General features: G+C 40.2%; 1 protein-coding gene and 1 pseudogene across 2 annotated transcripts in view; both read left to right on the plus strand.

Annotated features, from left to right (window-relative positions):
- Positions 1 to 7,134, plus strand: part of LOC144658997 (DNA polymerase zeta catalytic subunit-like) — a 35,788-nt pseudogene extending 28,654 nt beyond the window's left edge. The window contains exons 27-34 of the transcript XR_013571832.1: positions 1,403 to 1,517; positions 3,497 to 3,634; positions 4,057 to 4,247; positions 4,589 to 4,696; positions 5,112 to 5,231; positions 5,634 to 5,700; positions 6,016 to 6,177; positions 6,290 to 7,134. The product of XR_013571832.1 is annotated as a DNA polymerase zeta catalytic subunit-like (transcript). The remainder of the gene's footprint in view (positions 1 to 1,402; positions 1,518 to 3,496; positions 3,635 to 4,056; positions 4,248 to 4,588; positions 4,697 to 5,111; positions 5,232 to 5,633; positions 5,701 to 6,015; positions 6,178 to 6,289) is intronic.
- An 840-nt stretch (positions 7,135 to 7,974) lies between these two features.
- On the plus strand, positions 7,975 to 26,736 carry LOC144659010 (protein OSCP1-like). Its single transcript, XM_078519542.1, has 13 exons — positions 7,975 to 8,297; positions 17,995 to 18,149; positions 18,488 to 18,523; positions 20,393 to 20,524; positions 20,729 to 20,809; positions 21,405 to 21,508; positions 22,496 to 22,624; positions 23,480 to 23,591; positions 24,221 to 24,308; positions 24,539 to 24,581; positions 24,975 to 25,038; positions 25,749 to 25,812; positions 26,392 to 26,736. The coding sequence occupies exons 1-13, from the start codon at positions 8,186 to 8,188 to the stop codon at positions 26,433 to 26,435; spliced, it is 1,164 nt and encodes a 387-aa protein (XP_078375668.1). The 5' UTR covers positions 7,975 to 8,185; the 3' UTR covers positions 26,436 to 26,736.
- The last annotated feature ends 30 nt before the right edge of the window (positions 26,737 to 26,766 follow it).

Genomic DNA, 26,766 nt, shown 5'->3' on the forward strand with positions numbered 1-26,766 from the left:
AGCACGTAACATTACATTTGTTGCGGACACAAAATTCGTGTCCGAGATACAAAAAATGTTTCTGATTTTTTTTCGGAAACATTTTGTGTCCGCAACAAATGTTCCCAGGTTTGCGCAGCACGGAAACAAACCACTTTGTTTTTTCGCTCGTTTGCTCACCTAAGAAACATCTTAAGCAACCAGGTGTCTGCAACAATCTGTCCTCGTTCGCACGGCCTGCGGCTGGACCACGAAACGTTTTGGGGTTCAGAAAACTCTTGTCGTTTCATTATAACTATTGCAATACAATACAACACTTTTTATTATTGGCGCTTCACGAAAAGGCCTTTCAGCGATAATTAAAATGACAATGAAATGGTTTCAGTTTAAAAAAAGTCACAATAAAATTGCTATAAAAACTACTGTCGAAAAAACGATAAAATACTTCGCATTTGAGATCCTAGGGTGGAGTTACCCATATCGTGACCTTATGGGCTTTTGCCATTTTAAAGGACTCTTGAAGTAGTATTTGATTTCACTGCAAGTTGCGTGCAGAAATCACAAGCAAGCAAGGGTATAATCTTTCTAAGAATAATCTATCTCTTATACAATCGATCAATATTGCTAAAGCAATACGATTACTTTTAAAATCCATGATCGTATCACTCCATTTATAGCCGACTATCGAACATCGATCGTGAGATTAAGCTTTCCATAAATAATTAAAGTATAAAAATAATTGCCTGAATGGCTTAACAATATGGTAGAAAAGAAGCTTTTAATACTCTTAATATGTTATCTTTGTGTTATTTATCTCCGCGCAAATCTTTTCTCTCTGAAAACCCTTTTTCCACACACAACAATTTTAATCATTCACTGTTCAAACCGGTACATTTATTGGCCAACATATATAATAAATGGCGCGAAAGTATCCTTAAAACACGTCGAGTCGAGTCAAGCACCGCACGAATCGTACACCTGTACTCGCCAGTTACGTTAATGTAAAAGTTTGCGTGTTCTTTACAGCCTGTGAACAACATAATAAGCTGATATGTATTAGATTTCTTGCTTTTATTGTTTAAAAAACGTTTTTTTTTTGTTCACATGGCGATTAAAACACTTTTTTGAAGTTTAAAGATAACTAGAACATTCTTGTGTATGGTGCATCACGCTACAAGGCTTTTTACGCGTTTAAATGAAAAACGCTTGTATTCTCTGCCGTTTTATAATTACTTTCGTTGCTGTCGAAACAAAGAAGGAAAGGCTATATACTTAGAAACAAGACAGAATTTTTAACAACAAAGTGCGTTCGCGTGCGACGTATATTTGCCTCCAGATTTTTGGCGACAGTCTCGGGTTTTATCGCTTGGGGAGATTAAAGATATTGAGAATATACTGACATGATATCAATACTCTCTTTTAGTTTGTTTGTGCTGCTCAAGGGTGCGACCAAAGAACAAGCGTTCGATATTGGCAAAGACATTGTGGATACTGTTACAGCAATGAATCCGAAACCTGTCAAGCTTAAGTTTGAAAAGGTGTGGCTTACTTGAATTTATAATCTTAAAAAGGACAGTAAATTTAGTTGGCACTAGATACAGAGCGTTATTTAAGTCACTGTCAAAGGTAATGGCCTGATTTCTTTGAATTGACGTTTCAGAGCTTAAAAAAGGGTTTAAAACTAGTGAAATGTGCTATAGCCAATCAAAGCCAAGCACTTGTTCGTTCAACCAATCAGATGCTAGTGTCGAGTTGGTTTACGCCTCATTTCCCGCGCTTACCACCCGTTGTATACTGCCTCGTCCCCAGGCGTCTTTGCATTTCATCGGTGAAAGGCGGGAAACAGGGGGTGCAAGGTTTGATGGTTAGGCTGCGAAACACGCACAATTCCACGCGCATCGCGCGCCAAGTTGCCGCCAACCAGGGAAGGATGCCTGGGGATGAGACAACGTTGTGCGTGTTTCCTTTGAGTTTTGATCAGTTTATGAGTTGGAAGGTCAGAGTTAAATCCTTGAGCGCTGATTGGTGTATAGTATTGCCTAATCTTTCTCCAACCTGGTTCTGTTCTGGTAAAAAACTTGAACTTCTATTTATTTTTTCGACGTTTTTGCTTGTTTACAAGCTAAAAACGTAGAATAGGGGTTAGTGGACAAAATTTGGAACCACATATTTGTAAACTCTCAAGGGACTTTTTTAATTTCTCAAGGGACTGTTTTAATTTCTCAAGGGATTACTTTCCGCTGTGGGTGATCATTTGCGATCTCGTGAAAAAAACGTGACTTGTCACATTTACAAACGTTATATAACAATTTTAAAAGTGACATGTCAGCTTTCTTATCTCAACGCACGTGTGTCTGAAAGGCGATCTATAAAAAGCGTCGCACAAACAATGGATTGCGTAACTAAAACACGAATAAATAATCACTAGCACTTACATCGTTTTTATTACAAACGTCAAAAATAAACCATACCAAAAAACTCGCTCTTTTCAAAGATATTATTGAAGTTAAAACAAATGCAAGAGATGGGGGCTTCTTTTAGCTTAGGAGCGGTTAAAAATTAGGCCAAATTTGGTCGCTACATGCAAGCGCAACTCTATTTTGTCATCAGCCTAGGTCGTTAGGGACGTGACCTCGCGTTGACAGGGAATGACAGCAATGTTGCATGAATCGGCTTTACAACATGCGATCGTATCTACGCAGTTCGAGTGGAATTTCAGTCAAAGACAGCAAAATTCTTTCTTATTTCATCTTCAAATATAATTCGAAAGCATTCACTGTATATATGGCTTTTGTTTAATCCTGGGTCTTGATATCCGACCCTCGCAGAGCCTAGACAAAACGCAGCTTGAGTGTAACGATTTGTTTACGCTGTAATTATATTTTGCTGTTTCATTTGCTAATTTCGCTGCCGTAATCGACTGCCTTGAAAGGTCCTTGCAATTTTAAAGTATAGAATTGTCAGATCTCGGTGAAATTTGCACTGTTTATTTGTGTAATGTTAAGGAATATGTGTATAAATACCCGGCGCGGACGAGCCATTTTTGACAAAATTATATGGCTGCATTTCCTCCGCGAAGAAAGGAAATTGTTAAACTAAACTACAAAGAAACTGTAATGATAAGTTCGAAGAACAATGCACAGGATAAACCTTCGACTCGTACTTCATGCAAAAACGTCGATATCTCGAAGAGACTTTGATTATTTTTCTTCAGGCCCTGTAATACGGCCAACTTTTTCTTTTAACTTGTCTCGCCACATTGTTACACTGCAAGTGTTTGCGCGTATTACTTCCCGTGTCCATAGTAGACATGAGTTGAACTTTGTGCAACATGTTGCCGCAACTTGCAATACGGTTGGTAATACGCATAACAACACTTTACAACTTGCAATGCAGCAATGTTGCGAGACAAGTTGAAAAGAATGTTGCCCAAACTACCCACGATGTTGAGCAATCGTTGTTCAGTGATTTCCGCTTTTCTTTAAAGCGTAATCACTGAGTGTTCTATGTTTTTCAGGTGTATCTGCCATGCGTGTTGCAAACGAAGAAGCGCTATGTTGGTTACATGTACGAGACTCTAGATCAGAAGGAGCCCGTGTTTGATGCTAAAGGGATCGAGACTGTGCGAAGAGACTCCATTCCTGCGGTGGCAAAGGTTCGTTCAAGTCAAAATTATTCGCTATATCTTTGGATTTTTTTCTAATTGTTTCTCATTGGAATAATGCCTGACCGAGCCCGCCTTCGAGTGGTTTGGGCCCCTGGCTTTCATTCGAAGGCTACCAATTAGAATGACGTGTACCCCTTTTGACTTCATACTGACGTAGCAACCTTAAGAGTGCTCGCCTGTAGTAGTGTGAGTTTCTGATGAAGTAAATCTTTACCACAAGGGTAGTTTATCTAGTAGTTCGATAGTAGTGAACTTGGTACATTATTATCTGCTCTGCTGTACACTACACTACCCTTCTCCACTCCACTCCACTCTTCTCTACCTACCATACCCTACTCTTCCGTGTTCTGTTCTACTTTACTTAACTTACACCATTACTTATGTAATGTCTATCTACTCACTCCTTCTAGGTACTTGAAAAGTCGCTGCGAATCTTGTTCGAAACACGTGATCTTTCTTTGATCAAAAAGTTTGTTCAGCGGCAATGTTCAAAGTTGATGGAGGGACGCGCCAGTCTCCAGGACTTCACGTTCGCAAAAGAATACCGCGGAATGAAGAACTACAAGCCAGGCGCATGCGTGCCGGCTCTGGAGCTGACGAGGTAGAGAGACTGAGGAGAGTGTTGCGTCATTCGAGCGTTGCAGTATGCCTCGTTTACATAATTAACATATATACCCAATTGCCTCGTTTACATGTCGGTACCCAAACGCCCCAAATGCCTCATTTACATGTTGTTTACCTAAATACCTCGTTGATATGTCGTGTACCCAAATGCCTCGTTTACATGTCGTCTACTCAAACGCCTCGTTTGCAAAACCTAAATGCCTCGTTGAGGGTTTGTGGCCCAAATGCTTTACCCACTAATTGTCAATTGTCTAAAGGATTGTAAAGTGCTGCGTTCAAGATGTTCACTAAATGTTTCTCAATCGTTTGCTTTTCAAGACGCATGCTCAGAGAGGACCGCAGATCAGAGCCTAGAGTAGGAGAAAGAGTCCCGTATGTGGTGGTGTATGGAAGTCCCGGATTACCTTTAATTCAACTTGTGAGACGGTCAGTTAGCCATTACGCTCAATTCACATCCCGTTATTATTATTGTAAATGTTTCTACAATTTCTCACCTGGATAGACAGACTGTTGCAAAATGGAACGACATTTTCGATTAAACCAAACCAACCTTCAAGAAATGCACGTTTTATCAGTGGAAAGCAGCCGTTTTAGTCCAAGCTAGTGTACACTTCCGAAATAGTTGGATTTTTCGCTCCATTTCTGACAATCAGGGATATCCATAGTTTCCTTCGCATCCGTTTTTTTGGGATGTCACGCAAGTTGCGTAATATCCCAGTCAAACGGCTACGAAGGAACTAGAGTATCCAGTCTTACGGAATTGAATGAGCCAGTAGTTTCCGTCAGCGCAGTTGCTTGGCAATATGACACTGACAGTGACATCGCCTATTTTTGTCCCCAGACCTCATGAAGTGCTCCAAGATCCCGGCCTTCGATTGAACGCGTCTTATTACATCACCAAACAGATTTTACCGCCGCTCAATCGTGTCTTCTCTCTCATTGGCTTAGACGTGTTCACGTGGTAAGGAAATCTCCGCATGAATAGTTCATATGAATGAATGAATAACTTAATTTAAGTGTCAGGTATCTAGCCGAGGGTAAAAACCCTTTTCTCATTAACACCAACAAATCAAACTTGCCAAAGAAAACCTGGTATAACGAAAACTTGCTGTTCTTTCAGATAGTCTTTTTAAAAATTGCTGAGAAAACTTGTTCGTGTGTGATAGTTAGATGACGTGATCTAAACACGCGAAAAGTTGCGAGAAGTTGGAAGAAACATCATGATGAGCAGTGTCGCAGGTATACAACTCCCCCACCACACCGCATGCACAACTGTGGAAAATGCTGAACAACTTCAAGTCATTCAACATGTCTTTTATTCACTCAGAGCGACTAATACAATTGTTATTTTTACATCTGCTAGGTACGCGGAGCTCCCGCGTGTTGTACGTGTTGCCCAAATGCCCACCGAACCAGGAGAAAGAAAAAAGGTTTGTGCTTAACGTATTTGTCTGATACTCTAATGTCTTTGTACAATGTGCTTGTTCTGCTTTAGTGTCAGGTCCGTTTACGACAATCTAATTTCGTTTGCAAAACTGTTATGTTGTAATAGTTGTCCAATACTAATTTCAATTGCAACCGGGAGTTACCCTCACTACTAGTTAATAGATACAAAGTACTGAAGCTGTAGGAGGCAGTAGCTTCGTCTCTACTAAATTAATTTCCAAGATGTTATTCTACCTCGATGAAAGTCCCTTTAGTGTAGTTTTTCTCGACATTTCTTTGACATTTTTTTTTCTTTTCAGGGTACTATTTCCCAGTACTTTTCTACTATGACGTGTCCAGTTTGTCAAGAGCTTACTCCAACAGATTTGTGCAACAACTGTCGGGCGAGGCCCCAGCTGTCAGCTGTTACTCTCACTAACCGCATGCGCAGCTGGGAACGAACTCACCAACACTTATCAGAGGTAGGTTGAGTTGATGTAAGGTGACGTCGTTACCTTGATCACGTGATCTGATTGCGTGAGACAGTCATCACGTGACCTGATAGCGTGTAATAATCTCTCTGTTCCTCTTCAGATCTGTTACGGCTGTTGTGGGTCACGTGACACCAAGTTATGTTGTGTGTCGCTGGACTGCCCGGTATTTTACAAGCTCGTGCTATGCACACGTGACTTAAAGTCATCTCAACATCTCAGAAGGATCCTGGAAAGCTTGTAGCAACAAGTTAGATGACATTATAACGATGATGAAGATGATGATGGTGACGACGACTACAACGACAGCGATGATTATGATGATGACGATGATGAGAATGACGTTGAGTTGTTGAGGATGATGATAATGATGACGAAGACTGATGATGGTGGTGACGATGATGATGATAATGATGATGATGATGATGATAAAATATCTATGACTGGGATTTTGCTTAAAATTCAACTTCAAACATTAACATAATGCCATTTGAGTACAAACGTCACGTCTCAAGAGAAGGAAACTAAACCCAACAGCTTGATAAGGAAAGTCTAAGTGATATTCGAGGGTCTGGATGGCCACAACTGATTATTTGTCAAAATGGAACTGTCAGCTGAGACATGACGCTTTAAACTTATAGCTGAGATGTGAGATCTGCAAACATTTACTGATAGCTGAGAAATGGCTAAAATTTTAGTTTAAAGCAGAAGAGTTGCCGAGAATGTAGCTGAATAACTGAGTTTTCAGCATACAATCCAGTCACTCATATCCGAGAACAAAGAGCAAAAAGCTTTAAATTTGTTATTATGCAAGTCACAAAAAGAATACAAATTCAAATAATATATTTATATTATATAGGAGTAAATATTGGTAAGTGTATCTGTTGTTACTGAACTGAACTCTGTTCAACAGAGCACAAATATAAAGGCGCTAATAAAAACCAAATATGGAGGTATGGTTGCTCATGTGTTTGTCTTACTAGTAATGTTATCGCTCGCAGCACAAGGCACGGCTCAATGAGGGATTTCTTGTTGGAAAATGCGTCGGAAAGTGCACCGGTTGAAAAACGGCTATGTAACTCTTAGTTGTTATTTTCCTAACAGACGCCGCGACATAAACAATCGCGAAAGTATTTTGTTGATAAATTCATTTTTGGAAAAAGGTTCCTTGGCAAAATAGTAGTTCACTGAAGAAGAAAAGCGCCAAACAGGTGATATTAGGCGTAAAATACAGACTGAAACTAATGAAGAATTTTTTTCCCAAAATGAAAGGGAGACCACCTGATTCGCGCCCCGCCCGCGCGCAATTTTCGCGCCTTGCGAGTTGCGCGCGTGGAAAAATGCGACAACATCTTCTTTTTGGTGTTTACCACGACATACTTCACAATTTACAGGCCATGTGATTGCAGTCTATTCGGCCCGCCTGCCAAATTCTCGATTAAAAACAAGTTCAGTGTTGAGCTGGAACGCGAGCAATCTTTAAAATCCTCGCGTCCACGGTTCTCGCACGATCGCGCAATTTTTGCGTCTCATTTTGAAAATTATCTTTGAACGTCATAGTCACATTGCTTTCAAAAGTTTAGCGCGATAAAACCTTTCACGATGTGCGATGTGTTGGCCCACCCAGGGAGAAAGCCTGGGTATCTTTAAGGCCCATTCCTCCCAGAATCTCGCCCCCTCCCCTCCCCTACGGTTCTCGACGTTATGGGTAGAAATTCATGGCTTGTTGTTTAACTCTTCTCCAGACACGTTTGCAACGACTATTGCTTTATGAAGTGCAGTAGCTACGTAGGTTTTTTTATTGGCTATTCTTTGGTGAATGAGGAATGTTTTTATAACAACAAATCTATCTTACCGTCCCTCCCACAGTTCCGATTTGCAAGCGGATTAATAACCTTTGATAGTTTTCAATAATCTATTGATCTTCGCTTGCAAGCAGTTGCTACCAAGCTATCGGAGTCTCGTAGGACATTTGTATAAATTTCTTAATGCTGACAGGATGTCTTTGCGAACTTTGCCTATTTTATTTCTCAACCTCGGGGGAGAGATGCTTTATATCTTGGATCAAAGATTGAGAGCGCAGTCGATTCCCGACGAGAAAGCTAGGAAAGGTAAGATTAGCCGAGCGGATGTGTTCTCGCCCGGCTGCTCCTCCTAAATGGTGGCGTCCTTATTGAAAGTTCGACAGTTAAACAAGCGAATTCACGGCATCTTTTCTCATAGAAAATAAGATAATGCTTCGTGAATCGAAGCTTTGTAGTTTCATTTCCTAGAACAACTTGAAGTCGCCGTTGTTTTTAAGCGAAGGATCTCGTATTTTGTTTGCATTGGGCGACAACCAAGTTTTCATGTCCGCGACTTTGGAAGCTAAGCTTTCTAACACTGACAAGCTGGATGTTCCCTATTTATTCACCTGCCGTGGGTTTAACGATGGCTGTTTCTGCTGCGATATAAAGAAACATTTTGTGTGCCTGTTTTAATCGTATTTTCTGATGTTTTGGTAAGGTCAAGCTTAAATTATAATTAGTCAACGAAAATGACAATAAAAAACTGTACATTTATACACAGTAAGCTACCTCGTGAATTACATTATTTCCCTCTATTTTTTAGTTTACTGTTGTTCCTTTACGAAAGGTGTTTACCTTAAACAAAATAATACAAAAAAGAACCGGATTTTTGCCAAAGGAATCGAGTTAAGAGGATACAATTCTGAAAGAAATTTTAGCCAATTTTTTAAGCCATCTTTTCAACTACCTGGAAAATGTATAAAGCGGAATTTAAAACGGACCGATTAATTATCAAACATTCTCATTTTATATTTGCATTTGAAATATTATTTGAGAGATTTCTGGTGTTTCGTTACATATTATATTGGAGAATCAACAAACAAAAACAGTGTTTTGAATTCATCTGTTCTGGAATTAAATACCAAGAGTTATAACAATTTATCATATTATTTCTAATTTTTGGTTTTTAATTCGCCTTCATGTAGTGCTAAGGGATATTTTGAACAACCCTCTGTAGGGTTAGAAATAAATATTGTTTAAGATATCATTTTAATAAGTTTTCAAGACTGTAGCCATCAAAACAAAGGCTTGAATTTGCTACTGTTTTCTTGAGAAATTTAGCTCCAAAATTTATGACAGATGCAAATTTTCAATGGTCACAATTAAGTTTTTAGTAAAAATTTGTGGGATAATGATTTGGGGAAAACAATTAAATCTATATGCATTGCACAAAATTAAATCAGTATGCATAATTTGTGTTAAAACTCTGCTACACTATTAATCGGTTTTTTAACTTTTTTATTCTGCTTTTCACAAACGTTCTTAGTGTTGTAGTCGCTTTTTGTTTGAAAGGCAGAAGCAGCTGGCATGTGTTAATAATTATTCAGAATTTTTTTTCCTCTTTGTTTTTTCTAGCTTGCTTTTACTAATTGTTGCAAATGATGGTTTGAAAATACTAACTGACCAAATTAAAGTGATATGGACCCTGGAAATTAAAGGAATAATGTTTTTAACCCTTTTTGTTTAATGACTACAAAATGGAAAGTGAAAGATGCAGGAATTGCTGTCTCAAACCTCACGATTAGCAAAGATCTTGTTTTCAACACTTTTGTGATCTGCCATTCCCTCCTCTATTTTTGTTTGGAGTTTTGGTATTACTTTACCATGGTCAACATTTAACGAGAACACGGAATAGAATGCTCAGTAGAATGCTATATTCAAGGTCGATGATATGATCAGTGGTTGCCCAATCTCTCACGCCTAGGGCTCATGTAAAAAAAATGCTAGTCAAGACCGGGAAAATACATAATGTAGTAACATTTAAATATTTAAATTAGGAAATTACTGTTAGATGCATACAAGTTTTAAAATAGAAAAAAAAAAACGTTTTAAACTTAGATGCAATTCTTACACTGGCATCCAGTGAAACTCACATTTACACAAATTTACTAGTGGTTGGAATTTTGCCATTGTTGGTACAGATTTTGTCAACATGGTTGGTTAACTGAAACTTGTCATGGGCTTCACTCAAAAATTAGACCAAGAACTACAGCATGAAAAATTGAATGAAAAGATGGAAAAAGAATTTATAAAATGAAATATTGAATGGCAACACCCCTTAAAGCTGATTTCCAGTCCGTACTGCGCAGACTCGGGGTTTGTTTTCGTTTTTGTTTTGAAATCGTAGAAACGTTACACTTCGTTGACAGCTTTCATGAAGCTTTTTAGTCCGCCATTACAATTCGTTTCGTTCAAGAATTTCCGATGAGCTGAAACGTCGGTTTGAAATAGCGTCGAGGTTCCTCTACTCGTTATTATTTGTTCTGCAAGGATATCTGGTGTTAATTTTGAAGAAAAAGGTAAGTTTGTCGCGGAATTTTTAGTTTTGCTTGTAAACATTCCTTCATGTGGGCTCACATAAACATTGCAGCCGAGATTGCGCAGTACGGACTGGAATTCATCTTTAAATTTGCCTTAAACTCTGTGAGACACTCATGTTTTGAAGGACCATTTGTAGCAGTTTTCATATTTCTGCACAGTGAGGGTCTAACATAGGGTTTGCAATTCCCGCTTCCCGCCACCATTTTTTCCTCTTTCCCGCCATCCCGCTCGCTTCGGACGCGTCATCCCGATCCCGCTGCATTAAGATGTTTTTCCCCGACTTTTCCCAAGTTATCGTATTACAGTAGATCTTTACAGTTGCCTTGGTCAATGATTACGATAGACAGTAGTAGCTAGTTCACTTTGGTAAATCTATGGTTTACCTACTTTACCCTGAGTTGGCGTTCATTCGTTGATCTTTAATGATGCTCTGTCGTTTCTCTGAAGTATCGATGTTATTTCTTTTTCTCTGGCTGATGACCTGTTGTTGTAGTAGTTGTCCTTCCTGTCATGCTGCATTTCCATCTAACTTGGAGGGGATGCAACTAGGCTATGACGATCCACTTCGCCATTTTGATTTTTGACAGTGAGAAGCTTGCAGTTGCCTAATATGGTTAGTGCGCTGGACTCTAAATTGAGCGGTCCGGGTTCAAGCCCTGGCCAGTGCACTGCGTTGTGTTCTTGGGCAAGACACTTAACTCTCATAGTGCATCACTCCACCCAGGTGTAAAAATGGGTACCGGCGAATTTACTGCTGGGGGTAACCCTGCGATGGACTAGCATCCCATCCGAGGGGGAGTAGAAATACTCCTAGACGCTCCATGCTACGTACGGAAACCGGGATAAGCTCCGACCTGATGGGCCACTAGGCTGGTATGCAGACTATAAAGCTCGTACGGTCAGCCTCTGGCCACGCTTCGCCAGGAATTACGAGGTCTTTAAACAGGATCACAAAATTAAGCGCGTATTAAACCTTACTGGGCGGCCGAACCGAGATGTCACTCCCACTAAAAAGTTGACGTCTCGACTGAGGTGAACGTTCCCAAGGTTATCACTTTCTTCCCGCAGATCTTCTTCAGTAGTTTCTTCATCGCTGCTTGAATCATACTCGCTTTGCTCCTCTTCTGGCTCACCACTGTTAGGCTCAACAGGCTCAAAGGTGCTGGAGTCTTCGGCGTCTGCTTCTGTGATTGCGTTGGTCGCCACAGGATGTGCCGTGGCAGCGTCGGACGTAAGGATAATCTTGTCGCTGACTGTGACATCCTTCTGATACAGGTAGTCCGGTAGTGTACCAGCCTTTGCCATAGTTGTTTCTTGTCTCACGCTTCTTTGTCTGACAGACGCACCATACGTTTTGCACCACTCTCGCATCATCGCCATTTCATCATGAGAAGCTTTACCAACAGGAGGTTGTTCCATTGGAGGAATGTCAAACAGACCAAGTGATCGTTCAGGAAGTGGGTACCACGAACCGCGATTTGTGTAATAATACGCTGACCAGCAAGTTGTTCGTTTTAGTCCCTCTTTCGCCGTGCTCCCAAAGTCTCGAGCATACTGTAATGGTGTGCTGACCTGGCTCTTATGATGAACAGATGAGTGAAGATTCTCCACGTCGAGGGTCATACAACTTAGCAGGTTTGTGTGATCGAAAGAAAACTGCTGGAGATTTTGCTGGATACGCTCCAACCCCCATTTGACCAGCTTTACAGAGTCAACAGTCTTCGCAGCAACACTTCCTTGAAGGGCCATTAAGAGTCCGTGGTAGGGTGCACTCCATGTTCTTGATGGATGACACATTCTCCTCCAAAACACGCAGGCAGTCATCAACTTTTGAAATAGCTGTTGGCAGATTGCACAGACTGTACTCGACGTGCTTTTCGTGGACAGAAAATGCTGAGTAGAGAGCACCAACAGCTCGCAGAAATCTGGCCGTGTTATTAAGCGTTGTTAGGATCTTGATACAACTTGTTTGCGCATCACAGACATAAACCACGTTGTCAAATTCTGTGCATAAACCGATGGGTTGAAAAAATTTGCACTTGGATGCGATTCCGTCACAGTTTCCTGACGTGCCATCACCAGCGAATACTTCAAGCTTTCTTTCAAGTCGCCACCATTTCATTAGTCGGTGGTTATCAGGATCAGATATGATTATTCCTCCTTCGTGTGGTGCAACGGTATGAGGAACTATGCATAGGTCGGATGCAGAACTGATGATACGCGTGGTGTTCAAATTTGACAAAGAAACTTCTTCGACTGCAGCTGCGTGAGCAACATAGAGACTGCCACTACTCGAGGTGATTGAACTCACTTCATGCCAGTCCCTACCATAGGGGATCAAGGTCTTGCACTCGCCTCTGAGGCCAACACCGTCGGTGTTCATGATGACAGATACCAACTGTTGGGCCAAGTTGCTGGCAGCATATATGAGCTCCAAGTCGATGACGTGAATAGAGCTGAACTTGATCTGGTCTTCCTTGGCCCAAAAGTTGACTTCGTTTGTGGCAAACGTCTTTTCCTTGTAGTCACTCCGTATGCTGATCAGTCGCTGATTGATTAAACTTCTCAATGTGGCAACGTTTCCAACTTCATTGAGTTCCATCTTTCTGACTATGTTCAACACCTCCTGGCGTGACCGAAGACGCTTTGGCTCCATAACGACTGCCCCTTTGGTGATTTCATAAAAACCAATTGGAGTTGCTTTGCCACAAAAGAAAACCACGCCTTGTGCATAGTGTACCTCTCTTGCATCAACGTTCTTTGCCACATATTTGAATTTTGTAATAGGACTATGCAAGGTTGCTAAAACAATATTTGAACGTCCTGTGGCAGGATCAAGATGTGTAAAAAGTAAGCTTCCGAAAGGACCAACTGCTACACTAACTGGGTTAGGAAAAGTTCCCACTTGGTTGTGTTCTGTATATTTATCTAGTTCTGGGATAATTGTGTGTCCCACATTGCCCACAGTTTCAAGAAACGATGCCAGTTTCTCATCGGTCAGCTTCAGGACAGCAACTGGATCCTGGCGGTCTTTGTTGCGCACGTAATCATTTTTAGGCAGAAGTTTGCGCATGATCTTCTTTGTTGCGGGATCAGATTTGTTTCTTAGTGTCCTTAAGATGGCAAGGTTTCCCCTCTCATTTCCCAGCTTTAAAAACCAGTTTGAATAACTCGCTTTTAAACTTTTTCCCACATGAGGACAATCTGGAAGTGGAACCAAGAGACATAAGTCCTCCTCAATGGTCTTTTCGTCCAGGGCTTTCTTCATTGCCAACATCGCCTGCTTGTTTCCCTCTTCACAGTCAGTTGTCAAGGTGACGAAAGCTCTGCGTGTGCACTTTTGCTTTCTTTGTACACAACTGTCGCATGCTCTCACACTTGGCAAATGGCTAACTTGTCCTTCGGCTTGGCATTTTTCACAAACATTTCCCAGCCTAATGCATGCTTCACAACGGCTTTTACAAATGTTTAGGGATCCCTCTCCAAACGTGTTCTCGCTAGACGAAGCAGTTGTTTGACACGACTGACAGGCTTGCAATTTTTTGCACTGAGAGAAGAATAACTCTTTCATTTCTTCACCTGATTTGCCAGTTTTATTTGTATAAACAACAGCGCAAGGGAGACTTACACTGTTGTCCAAGGTTGTTGCAGAAGAAACCAACACTTCTGAAACAATGTGTCTGTTAAGGAACTCTGGTGAAGGCTTTGGGTTCCGCCGTATAAAAGAAATGTCTGCATCTACTGTTAGGCCAACATTTTTTTTCTGCCGCGGATCAAATTCAATTGCAGGTTTTAACGCCGTGCCATCATTTGCAAGTACTGCCGGTATTACAGCAACAGTATCGTTATCAACCAAGAGTTTGGATTCAGAAGACACAGACATCTTTAAATGGGCAAGGCTCAAGTTTTTTATAACACCAGATTTCGTTGTATAGCCTGCCTGCCTCTTCAAACACGTTTGCTCTGATGGTCCTCCAAGGTTCATTTTGCAATCCATTGGATTGTGTACTGAGCCCTGTCCCTGATAAACGTGCATTGGACCACGAATGAAGTTTGCAGTACGGCGGCCACCCAAATATGTGATTGAATTAAAAAACTCAACTACCTCTGGATCATATTCGTGCCTTGGATTAATGGAAATCTCAACTATGTCTCTAAGATACCGATAAAATATTTTATCTCTGGAAACTATGCCACGCCGGATGAGTTCATCAAGTTTAACACAAATTGGGTCAGCGTGTTCAATTCCAAAGGCCAGAATCCTGCACTCGTTATCAAGGACTTCTTCAGACTCAAAATGATCACTGTCCTCTTCAGTGGATTGAATGTGCTCCGAGGAAACTGATGAGAGCGACAGTGGGCTTTCAGGACAATCAGAAGACATTCCATCAATGTCACTGTCCATAACTGGTCTAACTGGTGAACAGATGCTCTTGTCTTTTTGTTCAAAGGCACTACAACGAACATTGGACGTTTATAAACATCACATAAACATTTCGTTTTAATCTTATTAGAAATTAAAATGCTAATTCGCAAATGTTAATTCGTTATTTACAACTGACAGAAAAAAAAAACTGCTTCCAAAATTTATTATAAACACAACTTTTTAACAAAGAAGTAGCTAAAGCCATCTAAAATCGGATAAAGGAGAGAAAACAGGTAAGACATTTCGCAAAAATACACCCTTTTAATTTTAAGACTAAAACGTTTAAACAAAAAAGCACTTCGGAATCTGAAACTGTTTTTCCACGTCTCAATCAACCTCTCTCGAAGGATATCAGAATATTACTTAAAATCAAGAGGATGAAGTTCACTTTCTCTTGTTAAAATTTAACAGTAGAAGTTTGGCGGTGAACGTTTCTGCACGGTATGTCGTTTTGCACTTGTGGTTGACAAGGAGTTCCTTACTTTGTTCCCTCTGCATCGGAGATGTCCACATCTGATTCAACTGGATCGGTTCGCCTTTGATTAGTGGCTGGTGCCTCACGTTTCAAGTATTTCCCAATTGGGTTAGATGCAGTATTTTTTTTCCGCTTTCGTTTTGAGCAGGAGTTCATGTGGTCTGTCAAAACACACAAAAAAGAGAAAACCATAAATTTTTAGATCAAGAGTCTCTCTCATTATCATACTAAAGAACGGTAAATAATGAAGTATAATCCTCACTACGCACTGACCTATTTGTGCCTTAACTATCTGTTTTCAAAGAGTTGCTAAAGGGCAAAAAAAGTGACTTACGTGTGTCAAAATATTTCAGCTTTCCAGCTACACCTGCCTCGGGTCGCAGTTGAAGCTCATTTCTGCAGTAACCACAGCAAACTTTCCAGCCCCATTTGAATCGCTTCTTTTTAACAGTTACAATAGCAGCTTCACCCTCAATGAGTGTACTGTTTCCACGCGCTTTCAGCTCTGAACAAAGATTAGAAACATACAATCACTTTTTTGTCTTTGCTATCGTGTGCCATCTAAACCGAGTTAATAAATATATTTTTTACAAAAATTACCTGTAGTTAACTTTTCTTTTTCCTCCTCTGTCAAGTTGCGTGTTTCGATTTCCGTTTTTTCAAGTACATCGGCGCGTTTTTCGGTCCTGACAGCGTCCTTAATCTCCACAACAATCCTCGGGCAGGATTTTGAAAATGCAACCTCGATAGGGTATACCGTAACTATGAGATAAAAACCCATAGGCATCAACTTACTTGATTATTATTGACTCGGTGCGTGATTTTCTCAGTCGTTAAGTTGTGATATAATATAACTTACAATAGACTAAAAAAGTCCTAAAATTAGATGCTTTTCCCCACGTTTTAACCACTCGTAGAAAGACAACACAAACAAAAAAATCACAGATCATTCAAAAATAGTCAAAATAACCCATAACACTTGAAAGTCTTGAAAGGTTTTGATAGCGCAAACACATGCTTCAAATTATAGACGTGTCAAGTAAACCCGCAGGCCACGAGAATTGTCACGCAAGCCGAATAGATCTTGTTGTAAACAAAGGGAACCTTGTCAACCTTGACCGGCTGCAGGTCATTGAGGGTCGTCATTTAGCCAAAACGAAAAATACGATGAATACTTTCTTTGCTTAGTAAAAAAGAAATTGTTTTTATTTTATATAATAATAATTATAATTTTTAAGACGTACCCTGAAGCATGTCGCATCCATTTCGGATACTAGGCATTTCCAGCTCAACTTGTAGGTCAGTGTTGATGGCAAAGCACTGAGTCCCATTAGCATATGACTTATCCAGCCTGGCAAGTTTAAGTTCTACATTTTCACCAAGGCCTATTTGCTTGCCAACTTCTCTCACTCCTCCAAAATTGCTTTAAATGTAAATATTAAATCAAGGCATAAGTGTTTTGACCACCAGCAAATATTCTGCCAACGAAACTGCCTGCAATTTCGCAATTTTTTTTGTACAGAGCAGTCAATGCAGAGTTACGGACAAATTCGGGCAACTAAAGTTGAATCAAATTACGACACTTACCTGACAATTTCGCGGACCTTCTTAAGGGATTTTGTAGAACGTGGCAAAACTGCCCTGAATTTCTCCTTTCGGATGTAGTTAGTGCCACTACTGCCCTTTTCATAATAAAGGGCAACACAGTTTACGATGTCTTCCACTTTGTCAGCCACGTGCACTTCAACGACGTCCTCAACGACCTCAGCGTGGTTCGACGTCGATGGTTGACATGGTTGGGGCTCGTTTGTGGCCATGACTCGACACAAGATCGACACAGATCGACAGAGGCAAATTTTCAGCAAATTTAAATCAAAATCTCTCGTGTTAGTTCAGGTTATGTTTTTACCACCACGAAAGGATACAGCAGATACAGTTTCTAAACTCGATTATTTGCTGATCATTTAAGGACAATAGAAGCCATTCATTTAGAACAATGAACAATGAAGCCCCCGGAGTCTTATTTTATCGTTTATCGTCTATATCCGCTGGAAACGTGATTTTAATGGATTTTATAGAAAAAATTGACATGCTTGTGACAGGTCTTAATTAAAAATTAGACAGTGGTCGGACCGCAAATTGATTTTGCTGATAAGGATCAAAAATTCAGACGCACGCTGAAAATGACGAAAAAGTAGACTGTATAGCATCCCGTTTCCCGCCAGAAAAAGACAAGAATTCCCGCATCTCGCCACGAAAATAACCAACTTCCCGCTTCCCGCCGACTCCTTACAATCCCGCATCCCGCCTTTAAATTTCCTTTCATCCCGCATCCCGCCAGCGAAAACAGGCCCATCCCGCATCCCGCCAAACCTATGTTAGACCCTCCACAGTGGGGTTTGGAGGACAAGCTTTAAGACTGTAAGATGGTACCCATAGCTGTGAGAGTTAAAAGGTTGCAGAAGGATTAATTAAATTATACTGGTCTCTGTTTTTGCTGTTTTATTTTTTTCCTTTAGTGATGCATGATATTGTTGGAACAATGTTTAACAAGCGGTTCATGGAAGAGCTATTTAAACCACAAGATACTTATTCCAAGAAAGCTATGAGAACAGTGTTTGACAGGCTAGCACATGCATCAATTATGAGACTTAACTCAGCAAGCATGGACAAGGTAAGAGGATTTATCATGGAACAACAACATGTGACCATATACATAGTTAACTGCATTGTGACATTGTGCAATTATTAAACAGGAGGGGGGTGGGGAGGTGAAGAGCATCTCCCAAAAAAATCTGTTAGCCTATTGTCAGCCAATTTAAAATGGCTCACAGTCGATTAACCCTGCGACGGATTAGCATCCAGGGGAGTAAAAAATACTCCTAGTTGCTTAATGCCGTAGAAACCATAATATTAAAGCTCCAGTGGTATGGGCCATTTGCCTTGATGAAGACTTTACATAACCTAGACATCAAGCTTAAACTAACCATGTTCATTAATTCCTTCTAACAGCTCTATGACTTGATGACAATGGCTTTTAAGTACCAGGTAAGCTTTCACGTGTGAATGCTTTGAAATATTTTACTATACCTTGTTGTATTGAGTAAGACTTCCTGTCGTGCATGGCAATGATTTTGCAACCTAAGGGCAAGTGTCTCTTATTGTGAGCTCTGTCTTCAGATGTTAAGATACAACCCTCCAAGTTAAATTTTATGCTTAGTGGCCATTTCGTGACTATTTTAATTTATGTGAAGTCGCCATCAGAAAATTTTAGTCGCTAAAATGTTACTAACTGTTTTAAATCTACTTGCCAAAAAGCATGAATAAAACAAAGTTTTGCTGCAATTTTTTTTCCTGACTGGCAAAACTCAACAAAAGAATACAAAAAGAACATAAAGATCAGTTTGCAAAACCCAGAAATGTTGTGGTACTGGTCCCCAGTAGGTTTTAATAGAAGAACAACTAATTTTTCAGAATGATTCAATAACATACAGAGCAGTTTTTAGTTTGGATGATCAGCTGATGATAGTTTGCTTAAGCTCCATCCTCGGAGACCCAGGGGCAGTTAGTCGGGGCGACGGGTAGATCATCGGGACGACGGGATTTTTGGGTAACAGTTTACAACATAGAGCGTAACAGCCCCTGGGCACTTTGTCTTACCGAACCAGTTCCAGAAGCGTTTGAACTCCTTCTTTCTGATTGGCCAGAAAAACAGTTTTTCTGGCCAGTCAGCGAGGTTGACCAGAAGAGCGACTCTGACGTCTTCTTACACGAAGTTGTTTTCCTCATAGACTCGACGTGGTTGTTAAGCCCGTCCATCGGATGGTACCGGTACTACGTGGGTCTCAGTTAAAAAAGCAAAACAAAAACAAAACAACGAGGCCTGGGAATATGTTAACTGTAGCATAGCGCAAGGAAACAAATGAGTTTTTAAAGCTATACGCGAGCACCTCTTGTTTATAAGTTTTGTTTTTGTTATTTAAATATCCAACAAATTAAACAAAAACCCTTTGTTTCAACAGTCAAGCTGGCAACAAAATAACAATAGGTGACGACAGCGATATCTTCGCTAACGCGTGGCCCGTGCAGCGAAGTACCCACACTGTGGCAAGTTCCAGAAGTCGTTCAACGACCGAGGAGAAATAATAAGAATTGTTGTGTACTCGAATAACTATTAAAAAGCGCGCAACTAACAGCGTAGAACTGGCGGTCGTGTAAGGCTTATTTTTTTCTGAGACTCTCCATGTAAAAGCATCCAATTGACGGGCAGAGCATCCACGACGAGTCTATGAGGAAAACAACTTCGTGTAAGAAGACGTCAACCGTGAAGTGCTGGTCAACCTCGCTAATTGGCCAGAAAAACTGTTTTTCTGGCCAATCAGAAAGAGGGAGTTCAAACGCTTCTGGAACTGGTTCGGTAAGACAAAGTGCCCAGGGGCTGTTACGCTCTATGTTGTAAACTGTCACCCGAAAATCCCGTCGTCCCGATGATCTACCCGTCGCCCCGACTAACTGCCCCTGGGTCTCCGAGGATGCTTAAGCTCCAGAGCAGTCTTCTTATAGTGACCAGGGTGACAACTTGTTTTAAAATCTAGTCACCAGTTCCAAAATTCTAGTCGTCATGGAGACTAAAATTGTCGCAATTTGGGGGGTTGTGGTGTGATAGAGATCTGAACCGTCTCTCAGTGATTGTTACTTTTACTGACAACTGAATGTCAAAACTAATGAGAGGTGCTATGTATAAATATGCGTACATGGACTTCATATTGCTATGTAATTAGTCAGCTTCAATAACACAAGAGAGACTTGTATCTTTAAAATTACCAGGGTGCTGTCTGTTGATCACTGGTATCCTCTGTGACACTGGGTCAATATTAATATCTCATATTCATTATTCTCTTACTATTTCTTTGTCAGGTTTCTTTGTGCCTCAGACCTTCTGACGTCCTCCTAGTCACATACAATCACATGGATGCAATCCGAAGTTTTGCTTGTGATAATCCCGCCATAAGCAATCAAGTAGAGAACGTATACAAACTTCTGTATGAGGTAATGGTAGTCCTTTACAGCAAAGTCTTCAATGTAACACCAAAAATTGTCTCAATCTATTTCTTCATTTAAAGCATCTGCTATTGAGTTTAAAGCATACTGATACATCATCTTTGATTGTAACTAAGCAGTTTTGATTGGCTATCAATAGAAGTTATTAATATATGTATTCAGAAGATGTCTCTTGATGTCTCTTATTTTCAGACATATTCCAATTTGACTGCAGGACAATTTCAAATCATACGCCAGACTCTCCTTTCGTTCTTCCAGGATATGCATATTAGGGTGAGTACGCAAGTCCATAAATTAAAACATTAAGTAACATGTTACAAGGCAGAGAAATGTTTCATCTTCTCAGGTCCGAACTGATGCATTTATGTGTAACTACACTTAAGCCTGCTGCTCCTTCTCTAAAACTGTTTTCCGATTTTCTAGATCATGTTCTGAAACACATCTAAGAACTGATATACAAGTAAGAAAAAGTTTGAAAATGTTAATATAACCACACTCCGTTGGTCACTCGATAGGAGACAAGGTGACCTAATGGGAAGGGTGTCAGACTCTTGATCGAATGGTCTGAGTTTGAGTCTTGGCAGGGGACGTTGTGTTGTGTTCTTGGGCAAGACACTTTAATCTTATCTAGTGCTTCTCTTCACCACTGTGTGTAAATGGGTACTGGCAAGCTAATGTTGGGGGGAAGGGGTTACCCTGCGATGGACTAGTATCCCCTCAAACTTGTGGGAGTAGAAATACTCACTAACTGTGGTTCAACACAGACTTTTAATATCTTGGTCACTCTGTCAAAATTGTCTTGTGTGTCAGTTTCTGTTTTGTATTCCAGTTCTTATGCATACTCTTTTTTCTCGTTATCTTGCTATAGGTTTCTATATTTCTAAAGGACAAAGTTCAAAATGCCAATGGCAAGTTTGTTTTACCTGCTGATGGCCCTGTACCTTGGGACACGGAAGTACCTGGATCAATCAGGTGAAAAAACAGTATTGTATTTTTTAATCCATAGTACAAAATAATAATGTGCAAAATAAGTACAAATATCTCATGGTAAATGGGCTCAAAAAATTGCTGTCCAGTTGTCCAGGGCAAGAAGATCTTTCTTCCGGGCAAGTAGCCTTTCATTCTCACCTGCCACCTGCGCAATGGGCAATGTTGCAGGCAAGTTGTCTGCCAACTAAATGGTACAAATAAAACAAGCATGCAACTATCCAGGCCAAGCAAAATTTAAGAGCTGCATGCTTGCCCCGAAGTCCAGACTGGAATTCAAGTTTGTATAATTTATTTCCACAAGAGTGGGCCAATACTGAGGTTCCATGTAGACCTCGTATCCCTTCTGACAGTCCTGACTGCCTGAAAGATTCAAAACAGTGGAAAATCAGGATTCTGGGAAAAGAAGCATTGGATAATGAAACTCTTATTAGGCATTTTAGTGTGTTTTGATCTTGATTGATTTTATACTTACCTCCCGAGTTTAAATTGTACAAATTGAGTTAAATATAAATTTTAGTTATCAAATCAACTTGTTGCCAAGAAAAGTTACCCTTCTGTTTCATTTGCAGTTAACCTGTATGCATGGTTCATATCAGACATGCAATGTCACGTACATACTAGTTATGCAACGCTTTCGAGTGGTATACTATGGAATATCCTACGAGTCACTTGTATTTTCTCGGTATACACACGAGCCTTTAGGCGAGTGTGTATGCCAAGAAAATACAAGTGACAAGTGGGATATTCCATAGTATACCACGAGAAAGTGTTGTGTAACTATTTTATACCATGTCATAGAAAATACGCTTACTAAATTTCGTCGAGAATACAGTCGCAGTGCACTATGGGAAGGTTGTGTTGAATACCGTCGAATATACAACGGCTTTCCTGTATTCTGATTGGCTGTATTTTCTATGGCATGGTATAAATACTAATATAAAACTCCATAGTGGCGTGATTTCATTACAGGTATTTTAATGCCGAGGGACAGGTTTCTAGAACGAGTCATTTTGTGACAGGATGCCGTCATCAGCTTGCAGACAAGCCAGGGTCATTTGAACTTCTTGGTGACCGAGTCATAAAACTTGGAAGCAACATGTAGGTTGAGACTTAACTGCAGTAGGTTTTTAACACTGATCAGCTAGTCACCTGGTGAAGCCAGTAGGCTTGCTTGAACATCCTATCATGGCCAGGATTCTCCATCCCAACTGGAACCAATCCATACATTTATTTTTCTAAAAAACGTCATTTCAAGAGGGGGGGGGGGGGGGGGCACTTCCATGTTACAGGGACACGGATGCTCATCATAAAATTTGAATTTGACCCCTAAAGAAGACCAGGCTGGGTAAGGCGGAAGCTTTATTTCACCCCTAAAAGATAGAAATCAGAAACATTGACATAAATACAAACTATAGTGACTTAAGGATAGTAAAGACATTGTCATTGAATGTTTTAATCTAGTTATGAAGAAATTTTAATGATGTCATGCCAGATCTATGGAAACTATTAACACAGTTTGAGGGCATTTCATTTCTTGTTTGAACATGTGACCCTAAAAGGTACCTTAACCCTTGGTTGCACATGCAAATTCATACTCCCACCATGGTACAAGGGGGGTAGATGAGGGTTAATGGATAAAAAAAATAATGCAAGTGTTTTGTCCTGAATTACCCTAAGTGAAACCATAATTGGCAATTTACACCCTAAACACATGGGAGCCCACTCTTACCTGTGCCCCTCTCCAACAGACACTGAATTTTTCCTTACATGGCCATTGTATAAGTGATTCAATTGTCTCTTTTTTTAGCATCAGTAAATTGTATTTTCACACCCTATCGCTTGACTGAGAAAGTTAGCTGTTAGATCAGAACGTTGTAAAGAAACTGAATTGTGCAGTGATCTTGAAGATTCATGCCCCTGAAAACTGCCTGTTTGTGTTTTCCGTTTAACCAGGTACACTGCATCTAGAGCAGTGGAAACAGTAACCAGCACTCCTACCCCTGCTGCTTCTGCCCCAGCGTCAAAGAAGGTAGCTGGAAGCTCTGTGTCAGTTTCATCAGAAGCGGTAGGTTTACCTGTACTAACCATTTGTATCAACATAGAGCGGTTTTCACTTGAGTGTCGAAAGTAAATTGCGTTTGTTTTGGTTTTGCATTACTACGCTTAGTGATTGGCTTAAAAATCTGGCGCCACTTTCCCAGCCAATCACAACTGAAACCAAAACCAATCATGACCTGCTCGCGCACGTTTTCCCGCGCTTCGTGCCAGCTACATGTATTTGCTTCGAGTTTTGATTGGTTCACTGGATTGTCTGTGCTCTTTGTGATTGGCCAGAGTAATTACTTTGGTTTTGGTTTTACGACACTCAATTGAAAACTGCTCTAGTTCGTATTGATCACCAAACAGTATGCTGTCAACATTGCTGATCCTAGTAGTATGCAGGACCCGTGTCACATAGCAACCTAGTTAAATGGCCTTTCTCATCATGCGTTTCTCTGTAGCTCATTGGTTAGAGCTTTCACGTGGTGTTTGGGAGGTCATGGGTTTGATTTCCATCAGAGATTCAGATTTCTTCTTTCTATCCCATGCTCTATCATGATGAACATTACACCTTTCTCACCATTTTTTTATTAATTAACATGGTTCTTGTTGTAGCAGTTTATGTTCTGAAATGTGTTTTTCTGTGTTTTCCAGGACACATCAGATAACCCAAATCCCCTTGCAAAGGCTGAGCTCAATCTTTTAGCGCATCTTGTTGGAGGTTCAAGTAAAAAGCCAGAAAGTAAGTTTAGCTATTGTTATCACACTACAGTCGAACCTATTTAACACAGACACTAAAGGACAAAAAAGGTGTCTAAGGAGAGGTTCGACTGTATGTAATAAATCAAACACTTCACTTCACTTCACTTCACAAGCAACACAGTTCTTTATCAGGATGTAACAATTTTAAAATGCCAGCCATATTTTTTCTGTTATTGAAATATTTTCTGGTATCGTCTTGTCTTTCTGCAGGCCAGTTTAGATTAAATCTCTTCAGCACAGACGAAGAAGAAGAGTAAGTCATTTTACTTTTAAACAAATAAACAAAATGATAACTAAATTTATTAATTAATAACAACTTTAGTTAATGAAGGATGCACAAAACAGTGAATACAATTCACACAGGGTTGTCACAGGTGGAGTTAATAACTTTGTTGGTGTCTTTATATATATTCCCAGGGGGGTACTTAATTTTTTAAAACTGGGAAGCTATTCCCCAACGTCCAAACCCTTACCCTTTTATATGCACAGTTTTTGTTAGAAAAGGTACCCCTTTTATATACCTTGGATAGAAAATGGCACCCCTTTCATGTACCTACAGAAGGGTTACTACATTTTGTAAAGCCTGCATGTTGTCACAAAGAAATAAAAATTTACTGATCATCTTATGTTGTTGTCCTTGTTACAGGCAAGCAGCCATCCAAACTCGCAAAGAAGCTCCTCACAGAGTCATTAAAATAGATGCCACCAAGGTAAGTGTAGATGAGAAACTTATTAGAGCGGTTTTCACTTGAGTGTCGAAAATGAATTGTGTTTGCTTTGGTTTTGCATTACTACGCTCAGTGATTGGCTTAAAAATCTTGCGCCACTTTATCAGCCAATCAGAACTAAAACCAAAACCAATCGTGACTCGCTCGCGCACGTTTTCCTGCGCTTCGTGCCAGCTACATGTATTTGCTTCGAGTTTTGATTGGTTCACTTTATTGTCTGTGTCCTTTGTGATTGGCCGGAGTAATTACTTTGGTTTTGGTTTTACGACACTCAATTGAAAACTGCTCTATGTTTATTTATGTTACCATAAACTGGAGATGGGAGGCATAGTGACCTAATGGTTAGTGTGTCTGACTCTGGCTCAAGCAGTCCAGGTTTAAGCCCTCGGCTGGCTGGGGCACTGCATTGTGCTCTTGGGCAAAACACTTTACTCTTATAGTCAACCCTCCAAGTTTTTTTTTTTCTTGAGTGGCCATTCGGCCACCAACTGCTCAAATTTGGTCACCAGTGAAAAATTTTAGTTGCTAAATTAAGCTCACGCTTTCAATCTTTCTTCTCAATTTTGGTCGTCAGGCTGGCGACTTTGGTTCCAATTTAGTCGCCAGCTCCAAGCACTGTTCCAAAATTAAGTATCAATGTAATTCCTTCTGTTATTTTTTTATAATTTATCGTCATTCTTGTTTGGTTTTAGAAGGAACAGAGGCAGGAACTGGCGCATCTTATGGATGAATTTTCAATTGAAGGAGGTGGAGACCGTAAGTTTTCAACTTGTTTTCACCAAGAATTCATCACATGAAATGTAATGACCTGCAGTAGACTACCAGCCATTATCCTCGTTCCCAGGGGTTGGCTTTGGAATGATATTGGGTAACAGCTAAAACAGTGGCTACACGGCTACGTGGACAAGCGCTTGACACATGAATATACCTCGTTCTTTAATTCATGAGCCACGTAGCTGCGTAGCCAGGTAGTTCATGTTTAAGAGGTACAGCTTTGGGTGGCGGGGTATTCTGCAGTTACTCCGCCATGTTCCAATGGGTCCTTTCCATCACAGTGTATAAGTGGGTAGGGACAAACTTAACACTGAGGGGTACCCCCCTGCTATGGACTTGCTTACCATCCAGGGTGGAGTAGAAATACGTCTAGCTTCTTCATGCTATTGAATCCGGGAAAAGCTCCGACAGTATGGGAAATGTACTTCATAACTCTTATTTCTAAGTAGCATTTCCTGTACGTGCTCGGAATTTTGTTGTTGTTGTTGTTGTTGTTTTGTTGTTTTTACAACGGAACTTGTCGTGTAAGCTAACAACTGTGTTGTTTTCGTCTTTTTTTAGGTGAGAAGGGTGATGATCTCTTAGATTTAATGGACCAAGCCTAAAATGTTATTCTTTGCAGACAGAAACGAAATAACATACAATACGCTGTTTGTAAATAGTTCAGTTTTTTGTTGTTATTTAACCGATAGCAGTGAAAACCACAACAGTGGATAAAAAAAATTAGGTCAATTTAATACATATTAAATCCTTTTGGGGGTTACATTTTATTTCAATAGTACCTTTTCCAGTTGCTTCAATCATTTTATTTATAATTTGTATTTAATTAAGTCGTAACATAAAGAGAATTCTCTTTTAATTTCTGATGTAAGAATTTGAAATAAAACCATTTAATTTCTTAGTGCCGTCATTTGCGTGCAATTGGCTCACGACAAT

This window comes from Oculina patagonica, chromosome 6 (genome assembly GCF_052425735.1).
Source record: "Oculina patagonica isolate OP01 chromosome 6, crgOcupat, whole genome shotgun sequence".
Taxonomy (NCBI): Eukaryota; Metazoa; Cnidaria; class Anthozoa; order Scleractinia; family Oculinidae; genus Oculina; species Oculina patagonica.

Excerpts from the sequence above, each read along its gene's own strand:
- LOC144659010 (XM_078519542.1), top strand. The coding sequence starts at position 8,186 with ATGTCTTTGCGAACTTTGCCTATTTTATTTCTCAACCTCGGGGGAGAG. Across the intron at positions 18,150-18,487 it reads ACTCAGCAAGCATGGACAAG|CTCTATGACTTGATGACAAT; the intron begins GTAAGAGGATTT and ends TCCTTCTAACAG. Across the intron at positions 22,625-23,479 it reads ATAAAACTTGGAAGCAACAT|GTACACTGCATCTAGAGCAG; the intron begins GTAGGTTGAGAC and ends CCGTTTAACCAG.